Below are 10872 nucleotides of genomic sequence, written 5' to 3' on the forward strand. Positions count from 1 at the left end.
CTCTGTTTTCCATTTCATTCATCCTGTTGGTGAGGCTTTCTCCTGTCATTTCTAATTGGCTTACTGAGTGTTTCACTTCCTTCTTCATCTCAGCCTGAGTCGTCTTCAATATTTCTAGCTCTTCCGAATTCATTCCGAAGTTTATCCCTATCTTCCTTCAGTTCTTTGATTTGCGTGTTCTTTAAATTCACTGAATTCTTTTATTATGTTTTTAATTGTTCTTTTGAGTTCCATGTCCTGCATTATCTCTAGGGGGTTCTTACTGTACTCCTCTAGAGGACTATTGGTATTTGATGGCGATATGTTGGTTTTTCATGTTATATTTTTGGTTTTTCATGTTATATTTTTTCTCTGTGATTTTGACATGTGAATTTCTTTTGTAGTTTCTGACTCTTGTGTCATATTCGGGCCTTCAAGTTTCATTCTGCTTCTTTTTTTGAACTTTATGTGTCTTTGTGGTTTACTTTTTGGGTATGAAGAGCTGGTTCGTCTAAGCTTCTGGTTTTCTCTTTTGATTTTATATTGGAGTGGCCAGATTGCTTTTGTCTTCAGGAGTTCCCCCAGAGGCCCAAGTCAGATGAGGATCAGATGCTCTCAGGCTTTCTCCTAAGGTCTGGATCCCTCCAGCAAAGATTTTGGCCTCAGGAATTTGGGGGTTAGACTGGCCTGGGAACAGGGCCCAGGAAAGGTGCTGGTCTAGGACAGCTAGTGGCCATGCCACCCAGAAATGCAAAGGGAGATGGGGGCCGGGAAGGGGCCCCAAGGGCTCCTGGGGACTACACTGAGGAACTGGTTTGGTCTGGATGCAAAGGATCAGGAAGCAGAAAGGTCAGCCCCAGAGTCCAAGAAAGAAGCTGGCAGGTTGTGCAGCCCAGGGAAGCAGAGGGAGGTAAGGGCGGGGCCCAGAGGGCTCCTGAGGACCCCAGAAGGAGCTGGGTTGGTCTGGATGCAAAGGATCAGGAAGCAGTTGTGGTGTCCGTCCCCCGTCCCCTGTCCTCTGTCCTCCCCCGTCGTCTTCATGCCCCCCCCCCGCCACCTCCGTGTCTGGGGCACCAAGACAAGGAATGGGACAGGACCCAGGCTAGGAGGAGAGAGGGGCAGGGGAAATGGAGGGAAGCAGAGCCTTGTTTGTTTTTTAACCAAAGGAGGGAAAGTGCATTCCAGGGAGAGCACACAGCATGGTCCAAGGTTCTGAGATGGGAAGGTACGTGGCTGGTTCTAGAATGCTGTGTTGGGTAGTTTGCCTGAGGTGTACAGATGATGAAACAGTGGAAAGAGGCTGGAAGGAAAATCTGAGGTTTGCTGGGAAGAGCTATAAAAGAAAAAAGGACAACAATATGCTCAGGAAATGGGGACTATAAAACAGTTATTTAGGAGATAGAATAAGCTTAGTGTGATGAAAAGAATACATAGGGGGGCACATAGAAAAATGTATACATTTTATTGTGTAAATGTGAGAAAAATCGATGACAAGAAAGGGCAATTGCAAATGCAATAAAATGAAAAAAATTAAATATACAAATAAAAAAAAACTGAGATGAAATGTGTGTACTGCCTTAGTAGAAACTTTGAAAAAAGGGTACTCTTTTGAACTGTGTCAACGCAAAGGTAAGGGGGTGGCTTCCTCCACCAGGCCTTCCTGCCTGCCCACAGAGTGAAGAGCCTCTGTTTTAAGCAAAGCAAGCTATTGTTGCAATTACCCTGCCCTTTGCAGCTCTTTCAATCCACCTCTTGCACCGATGACCTGTCCTAAGCCAACAGCAAAACAGTGGCCTGGGCGTCTTCCAGCCCTATGAACCCAAGCCCAGGATTCACCGTTTTGCATCAGTGCAGTGGTGCCCAGGATGGTGAGGGTAGAGGTTGGGCCTTTTCCACCACTTTTTGGTTGGTCTTCCGAGTATGTGCCAACCCAAAAGGCCAGAGAGGAGGGGACCCAACCGGTTAGTGCCATCCAGAAAGGACTGAATGGGAAGAAAATGACTCCCATCCCCACGGCTTTACTACCCACTGTATAAAATGGATATTTTCAAACGCAGACAAAAGTAGAGAAATGATGTCATGATTCCCCAAATCCTCATTGTCTAACAACAGTTATCTCCTCCAGGCCACTCTGGTTTCATCAGACCCTCTCCCACCACCCATTTTAGAGCAGGATGTGGGCGGCATGGGGTAGATTTGGCAACCAGGGAGTTGGAGAGCGGTTCCGGTTCGGAGGCATCAAGGGAGGCTGGAAGAATGAAGGATGGGGTAGGGGCAAGATTGGGCGGGGAGTTGGGCTCACCCCACGTGGGGGCCCCGAGGTCGGGGGCGGTGCGGGGGCGGTGCGGGGGCGGGCCCGGGGGCGGGGCCCCAGCAGGACGCGGTGTGGGGGCGCTATTCTAGAGACTCAAGGCTCTTGGGGCTGGGCGCAGGACGCCAGTCTCGCCTTGCAGCTCCGAGTGTGCTCGCTGCGCCGCCAGGTCCCTGCCTGCAGCTGTCTTCACGCCACCCTCGCCACCACAGTCACTATGCCCAACTTCGCCGGCACCTGGAAGATGCGCAGCAGCGAGAATTTCGACGAGCTTCTTAAGGCGCTGGGTAAGCGGGTGAGGAGGGCGTGCCCCGACTGCAAGGAGCAGCTCCGAGGTACCCCGGGCCTGAGAGGGTGGACGCTGGGGAGGCCCATGTCGAAGGGAGTCTGCGGAGGGCTAAATCAGTCTCCTGTGCCCATCTGACTGTGGAGGAGAATTGTTCGCCGGAGCTCACTAACATTTGCTGGGCATTTGGCGCCTTCCCCGACGGTTCCATAGTGATCATAGTGAAGAACGATTACTAGAGTGCAGAGAGGGTTAGACACTTTAAATCTGGGGACTCAGTTTGAGACCAGGCTTTGTCATGCAGTCACTGGGTAACTCGGGAAAAGCCACTTTACAGTGTCTCTGAGCCTCAGTTTCCCTTCCCCAAAACCCGGGGAGGGACAGAGAGACCAGTAGGTTCATTTTAAGACCTCTGTCTAACGTCAGAGGATTTGGGAAGTGACAGACCCGGGGAGTGGGGTGAGGTCGGGTGACCAGAGCCGGTGCACACCTGAGCTTCCCTCCGCAGGTGTGAACGCCATGCTGAGGAAGGTGGCGGTGGCCGCTGCGTCCAAGCCGCACGTGGAGATCCGCCAGGACGGGGATCAGTTCTACATCAAGACATCCACCACAGTGCGCACCACTGAGATCAACTTTAAGGTTGGAGAGGGCTTCGAGGAGGAGACGGTGGACGGACGCAAGTGCAGGGTGAGGCCCCAGAAATCGCACAGCGCTCCCGGGTACCCCTTCCAAGCCAAGGTCCGCTGCGCTCTCTAGCTTTCGTTGCAGGGTGTGTCATCCGCGGTTTGCGTAGAGGTTTGCGCTACCTGGTTGTCCCGGACTTAAGAGAAAGCCCTGCCCCCATTCCCTCCCAACCCCATCTATTCCTAAGCCTCCTCTCCAGGCGCCAATGGGCGCGCTTAAAGCGCGGGCTCTGGATGGCTGGGCGATCGCGGCTGTGGTTCCTCCCGCGCTAACGCTGTGGGCGTGGAGTGGAGGTTGTGGGGACTCCTGGGGTCCTGTTCCGCGCAGCTGCTGGGTTACCTGTCGTAGGTGGGGCTGCAGATCTGGGTTCCTGGGCCGCCTGGGAACGCTTTGGATCCAGTTTCGTAGTCGGATTGTCTGTCACACCTTCAGCAGAGGTTCTTAAAGGACCGGCATGATCTTTCCAAATCTAAAAGCACCACAGGTTCTAGCTGAGAAAACGGATTAAGTGTCCTTTCTAAGTCATCAAGGGCAAGAGAGTAGAGGATAGATTTATGAGGCAGAGTCTTGCTATGTAGCCCTGGCTGTCCTGGAACTCCCAATGTAGACCAGGCAGACACCGAACATCCTTCTGCCTCACCCACTGCAGTGCTGGGGTTATAGGCGTCCCACCATGTCCAACAGGCAAGAGGTTTTTAATTTCTGAAAACATGTGCCCAGTGGACTGAAGCAAATTATTGCACAATGCTTTTTTGCACGTGCAAAAACTTCATTGGCTATAAAACCAATCTTGTTAGTCTTATTTTAATAATACCCCCCTTTCTCTAGTGTGGATTTATTTTTTCTTGCTTGTTTGATTGGTTAGTTTTTGTGGGTTGTGTTTTGTTTTCTTTTTGAGACAGGGTCTCACTCTAAAGTGCTACTGGGTTGGACTTGCAGCAGTCTTCCTGTTGCAGCCTCCCAAGTACCAGGATTAAAGGGATGAACCACCAAACCCAGCTTCTCCATGTTTCAGTTTTATTTCAATGTGGCCAAACTTAGAGATGAACCGCTTTAATCCCAGCACTGGGCAGGCAGAGGCAGGAGATCTTCATGAGTTCCAGGTCAGCCTGGTCTATCTACACAGCAAGTTTGGAGTTGGCCAGGACTGTATAGTAAGATCCTGTCTCAATAAATAAGTAAATAAATAAGTACTGCAACAACAATCTAAAGAATAGGAAATCATTTCTTCCATCTTTCCTGAGCCCATACCTGTCTGAACCAAATGTGAATCTGGTCACTAGGTTTGGGAGGACAGAGAGACACTGCTCCCAAGGCTCACTCAGGAGTTGGTCTTGGCCCATCAGAACCAGCATAGCTTGAAAATGATGTCCATGCTTAAGACTGGTGTGATCGGAGGTTCACCGCATTGTTTGAAAAAACAGAAGAACATGCTGGGAATATAGTGCAGTGCTAGGTAGGCTCTGAGTTCAATCCTCAGTGTCACAGAATTAAAAAAACCAACAAACAAACAAATGAAAAAAACCAAAAACCAGGGTGGTTATAGAATGAAAGTCTACTGGAAATGACTTAGCCATAGGTAGGGCTCAATTTGAGGACATTTAACTCTGGCCACTGCCAGGGAGGGCAATTCTGTTTTTAACAACAACAAAAAGAATCACATAACACTCTGGAGAGCAGGGCTTTAAAAAAATTCCCTGTCCCTTCCCCCACCTTTGCCTAATGAACAAGTCCCATGTGTTAGTTAAAAAGTGATTATGTGGACATTCAGCACTACCCAGCCCAGCTGTACCTCACCTTGCTCTCTATGCAGACACTGGAAAAAACTGTAGGGAATCCTCCTCTCACCCACCCACCTCCAACACCACTGAGACCCTTCAGTTTGGTCTGATTTTTAAAATGTTTCTGGAAGGTGGAAGCATTTTTAATCCTCAGAGGCAGAGATAACTGGTTTATTAAAGCAGGCTGGTCTACATCTAATGAGTCCAAAGAGAAAGGACAGTGTTTTTCTACAATCCAAGCAGTGAACCACACTGCTGATCTGCTGACCACTGATGTGATTGTAAACACAATGTCTAAACGGTTGTAACATTTTGTGGTTCTGAAGTCTAGGTCCTTTGAAGACCAAATTGCTTGAAGAGGTCCATTTTGATATAAATGAGTCATTGTGCTCTCTGAATTTTATTCATAGAGATGTAAAGCATGCCTAAGGCTTTGCTTCAGTGAGCCTCTGTGTATGTGATATAAGGTATATTTATACCCCATAAAATCCGTGACCAGCACTCTGAATTTGCACTTTATGTTGCTCAGCAGAGAAGATTCTGTGCCCTGCTGACAGGGACCATGTGTTGCTTCTCTGTACAGCAATTATTCTCCGGTTGTTCATTGTTGTCTTCCCCTCCTGCTGCTGAGACTATAATTAATGTCGCTAATGGTTTTCCTGCCCGCAGAGTTTAGCCACTTGGGAAAATGAGAACAAGATTCACTGCACACAAACTCTTCTTGAGGGGGACGGCCCCAAAACCTACTGGACCCGAGAGCTGGCCAGCGACGACGAGCTCATCCTGGTGAGGGCCCTTTGACCCTGAAACAATCCCAGGGTTACCCAGATGAGTCCTGAGGTGGGCCACACAAGTGTGCTGTCCTTGAGTTCCCATTTAGAGAAAGACATTTGCCCTCAGGGTTAAAATTTGAGTGGAAATCCTGGGATGACAATTTAAGTTACAGGAAATCATTGTTAAATGGTTGGCAGGAGAGAGTAGTGGTTGAGAAGGCAGGATCCCATCTGAGCCAGGCTGGGGTGCCCGGCATTGTCCAAACTGTTCTATCACCAAGGCAGTGGCAAGTGATACCCAATCTCCCCTCTGGTTTGGCTTGGAATGTGGGGGCTTTGTGAGATTCCTTCAGCTTACACAAGACAAGATTCTGCCTCCTCGCTTCATGACCTATTTTTCTAGCTGAGAAAGGTTTCAGAAATTTTTATCACATCAGCACTCATAGCCATAGAGAATATTTTTACCTCTAGACTTAACAAACTCTAATGACCCTCAGGAGCCAGGCAAGGAATTCTAATTTGGGAAGTGACTGAATGCAACAGTGTGGACAGGTGGGATTTTAAAGACCAGAGAAGGTGAGCTCTATTTAAAAGTAGGCAGATTAAAGCATGTAAAAGACCCCCAGCCAAACAAACCTTACCAGGCCAAGTTTAAAGCCCTTAATGGTGACCATGCCTGTAATCCAACATTCTGAAGGCTGAGGCAGGAGGATCACAAGTTCCAGGGCCATATGAGCTATATAGTGAGATCCTGTCTCCAAAAAAAAAAAAAAAAAAGGGCCGGGGGTAGGGGCCCATGCCTTTAATCCCAGCACTCAGAAGGCAGAGGCAAGCGGATCTTTGTGAGTGCAAAGCCAGCCTGGTCTACATCGCGAGTTCCAGGTCAGCTGGGGCTACAGGGAGACCCTGTCTCAAAAAGAACAGCGCCGGACATGGTGGTGTGCACCTTTAATACCAGCCCTCGGGAGGCAGAGGCAGGCAGATCTCTGTGAGGTCGAGGCCAGCCTGGTCTACATAGTGAGTTCCAGGCCAGCTGGGGCTAGAGGGAGACCCTGTCTCAAAAAGAAAAGTGCCGGACATGGTGGTGTGCACCTTTAATACCAGCACTCGGGAGGCAGAGGCAGGCAGATCTCTGTGAGTTCGAGGCCAGCCTGGTCTACATAGCGAGTTCCAGGTCAGCTGGGGCTACAGGGAGACCCTGTCTCAAAAAGACCAAAAAAAGAAAGGAAAAAATATCCCTTTAGTTTAATCACATCTCCCCATTTTTAGATAGAGGAAAAGAGGGGAGACTGGGAGAGCAGATAACCCCATGTCATTCAGAACTGACTAAACTCTCCCCCTACCCTACAGAAAAAGGAAAAGCCCTTATGGGTAACCCACAGTTGCATCCTTTGTTCTCCATTAGGTATTTTGTTAATATCATCTACGACTTCCTGCTCCATCACCTACACATACTGAAATTTGGTACTGGAGTCAGGGCAGTTTGCTGGAGAAAGACGCCCTGTGTGACCCTGGCATGGACCTTTCCTAGTTCCAGCCCCCTGCTGTAAAATGAAGGACTGAGCTGAAGTCTGGCTCCTGGGGTTCCTCTCAGCCCTAAAATTACATGTTTGGTTTGCAAGAAGACCCTAGATTGAGCCATCTCTCCTACTTTGAGGCTGCTTGACACCCCTCCCACCCTTGGCCTTTGCTAGGATGATTAACTTGCTTTTCTCATTTCATGGACAAAAGGGCTGGCTTAATTTGCAACCTGGTTAATGTTGTTTCCAGAAGAGGGCTACTTGATGGGCTTGGGGAGAAATTTGAGGCTGAGAGTTGGAAATCTAGGGGAATAGGCATATATGGTTTACAGAGACCAGAAACAGGAAAGAATGACCTGAATTTAGAGTTCTTAAATCTAGCTGAGGGCTAAGTAGGATTGATCAGTATATGTCAGAAAAGTACGATTTTGAGGACCTCTGTTATACCGAATAGTGGAGGTCATAGGCTAAATTCCCCTAAAGGACGAGACCACATCTTGTCTCCCCCCACCCCCCCACTCCTCCCTGGCATCCTTCTCTGGTTCAGTGAGCATATATACAAACCTCAAAGGGAACATTAATTCCTGGCATTTGGGATGTGAAATGTGGGCTTTTGTTTCAAGGGTTATTACCATTAATAAATCCAAAACGTTGGGAGATGTAATCTTCATATAACAAGAGGCAAATTACTCCAGTTAAGTTGAAATAAGCTCTCCCAGCGCCAACAGTAAATTGCCCTGGGCTGTAAATTGTCTTCCTTTGAAATCTGAGTACACTCCCTTACACTGCTCTGAAATATTCTATAGAGAGTTTCTTTCAGGAGCCTGTAAGCATACCTTGTAGACTGAAAGGGGCATTTCAAATGTGGTTAGAAATGTGGGGATTTCTTCCCAAGTCATGAAGCCATTTATTTGCCTGGGTGAGCTTCATATAGCTAAAAGAGCTGCTGCAGACACGGCAAAGAGTGAAATTCCAAACTTTGGCATTCCATTTGACACTGTGGCCATAGAGCTCAAGGGGTTCTGGGAAATCAGCATGACTCTGGGGTGCAACAATTAAGAAGTGGATTTATGGTGGAAATTCCACCCCCTCCTGCACATACCCTGGACTGAGAATCCTCTGCATTCCTCACTAATGGGGAAGGGAATGGCTGTCTGGAAGCAGGTAGAACTCAGCCTGTCTTAGCATGAGCTCCTCAGTAATCCATATATACTAGAAGTAGTTCTCAGAAGCAGGTAATGAAGCCTTAGCAACTGTCCTGAGAGCATCTAGTTACTAAGGGCTCCAAGGGTAAGAATCTGAAGATTTCCCATAAGCACAGACAACTATTATGTCAATTAAAAGGCTACAACAGGGCTGGTAGAGTATTTGCCTAGCATGTACAAGACCCAGCATTGCAAAATAAATACGTAGATTTTTAAGAAAAGAATCTAAAAACCCTGAGATAATTAAAGTCTTAGCCTAGTGGTTTAGCTGCTCTTGAATTGCAGACCATTTGGGTAATCTGAAAGATAAGGACCCTTCAGCAGATAAGCATACAAATATTCCCACATCAGGGCCACAGACTGGGGAGGCTTTGTCTGGTTTTTGCACATTCCACATTGCTTTCCCTGTTCTAAATGCCTGGGAGAAGCCTGGGAGAGCAGGCCTGGGAGTAATTTGTAGTTCAGGGGAAAGTTGAGACAGCTTATTTATATGGGTGATATCGTTTCAGGAGCCAGAAGAAAATGTCCCTCCCCATCTGTGGAATGATTCGTGCCCTCCCTATAGCCAACAAAAAGCCCTAGAATCTTAGCTAGAAAGAGCCTTGGGATCATCTTGTTCAAAGTTACCCTTCCCATCAGCACCACCCTGCCCACCCTGAACAGGCCAAGAGAACAAAAACTTGCCTAGCTTGACCAGCTCTGCCTTACAGAGCCAGGTCCGAATGCCAATGCTGCAATCTTGCTGCTAAGACAAATTTTCTGGTTTGGAGGTAACAAGTATCCATGGGGAATTGGTTCTAGGACCCATGCAGATACCAAAATTTGTGAAAGCTCAAGTTCTTTATATAAAGTAGTATTTGCATTATGACCTATACACAACCTCCTGTATTTTTAAAAATCATTCCCAGCTTACTTACAATACCCAATACCAAGTACATGGCATGTGAATATGCTATACTGTCTTGTCTAAGGAATAGTAACATGAAAAACAGTTGTGCATGTTCAGTACACATACAAGTTTTGAAAAAATGTTTTCAGTCTGTGGTTGGTTGAATGAGAAGATGGAGAAGCTGTGGATACAGAGGGCTTGGCTGTACTGGAAGCAGGCTAGTCTCTCCCAGGCCAGATGTCTGCTTTCCAAAAAGCAGTTGTATCCCATCTCCAAAGCAATCCCATGTGGCTTTAGCTGCTTTAGCTGCCTAAGCCCCCTACTCTCTTGTAGTCACTTGAAAGGAGGCAGAACCCCTTTAGAAATACCCAATATATTTGTCTCCTTTAAATTTCATTCCAAGATGAAAGCCAGGAAATTTGCATTTCTTATAACAGGATTCACAACTTCCTGAAGCACAGGAGGATGGTTTATAATAATTCTATACCCTATTTGCTTCTTTGCTGAGAGGAAGCTTGGGGAGAACCCTTCCCAACCCCCAGCCCCATGCCTTGAGTACTTAGCATGAGCACAGAGCACAGGAAATTGGATGTCTGATATAAAGAGTTGTCAACAGGGCAGTCAGTGGTCATGTTGGCAATATGCTTTAAACATTTTCATACAGGCATCTGTACTGATTGGTTTTCCTTTTCTTCTCCTGTGCAGACATTTGGCGCCGATGACGTGGTCTGCACAAGAATTTATGTTCGGGAATAAAGGTGGCCAACTTGATTCCACTTTCATGACAGGATACGAGTTTCCCCGAGGAGTATGTCATAGGCCTGAGCTGCCAGTGGGTCTTCCCTCCCCTTCCTCATTCCTCCCCCAACCCTGTGAACATTAGCCAACCTGATTTTCCCTGTGACAGTGTAGTGCCCCCTTCATTCCCCAGACCCTTTGTTGCCTTGTGCATCCCTGGTTTGGCATTTGCATGGTTGTACCAGTCATTAAACTGGTTGAACTCATCTCAAGGCTCTTTCCTTTGGGGGACTGCTGCTTCTGTTTCAGAATGACAGTTGAAGCAGCACTGTGTTGGTCTGCACCCTGTTCTCAGCTTCAGCCTAAGTACAGTGCATTAAACACCCATCAGCAGGCACAAACTGAACTAGTTGAGACCGGTGGTTCCTGGCAGGAAAAATGGCACAATCCAAAGGCTTTATTGAGATGAGCTTTCGAGGAAGGGACAGCTTACATGGGTGTTTATAGGGTCAGGATAAAGACAGCCTGCAAACAAGGGCAAGGCCCTCAGAGACTAGCTGTAGGGGGAGCCTCACCAGTCCAAGGCCTGAAGTCAGAGGAAAGGAAGGGTCAGCACACCATAAGAACTGTAACCTGAGGGAGGGGCTCGTGTACAGGAGCAGTGGGAAGAGAACACAGCCACTGTCAAAACCATGACCCCAATGAA

General features: G+C 47.7%; 1 protein-coding gene across 1 annotated transcript; it reads left to right on the forward strand.

Moving 5' to 3' along the window:
- The first annotated feature begins 2377 nt into the window (after window positions 1-2377).
- Crabp1 (cellular retinoic acid binding protein 1) lies at window positions 2378-10432 on the forward strand. Its single transcript, XM_008823409.3, has 4 exons — window positions 2378-2577; window positions 3085-3263; window positions 5711-5827; window positions 10134-10432. The coding sequence occupies exons 1-4, from the start codon at window positions 2508-2510 to the stop codon at window positions 10182-10184; spliced, it is 417 nt and encodes a 138-aa protein (XP_008821631.1). The 5' UTR covers window positions 2378-2507; the 3' UTR covers window positions 10185-10432.
- Window positions 10433-10872: the final 440 nt, after the last annotated feature.

The sequence above is a fragment of the Nannospalax galili genome, unplaced genomic scaffold (assembly GCF_000622305.1).
Source record: "Nannospalax galili isolate Female #2095 unplaced genomic scaffold, S.galili_v1.0 scaffold28, whole genome shotgun sequence".
Lineage (NCBI taxonomy): Eukaryota > Metazoa > Chordata > Mammalia > Rodentia > Spalacidae > Nannospalax > Nannospalax galili.

Excerpts from the sequence above, each read along its gene's own strand:
- Crabp1 (XM_008823409.3), top strand. The coding sequence starts at position 2,508 with ATGCCCAACTTCGCCGGCACCTGGAAGATGCGCAGCAGCGAGAATTTC. Across the intron at positions 2,578-3,084 it reads CGAGCTTCTTAAGGCGCTGG|GTGTGAACGCCATGCTGAGG; the intron begins GTAAGCGGGTGA and ends TTCCCTCCGCAG. Across the intron at positions 5,828-10,133 it reads GCGACGACGAGCTCATCCTG|ACATTTGGCGCCGATGACGT; the intron begins GTGAGGGCCCTT and ends TCTCCTGTGCAG.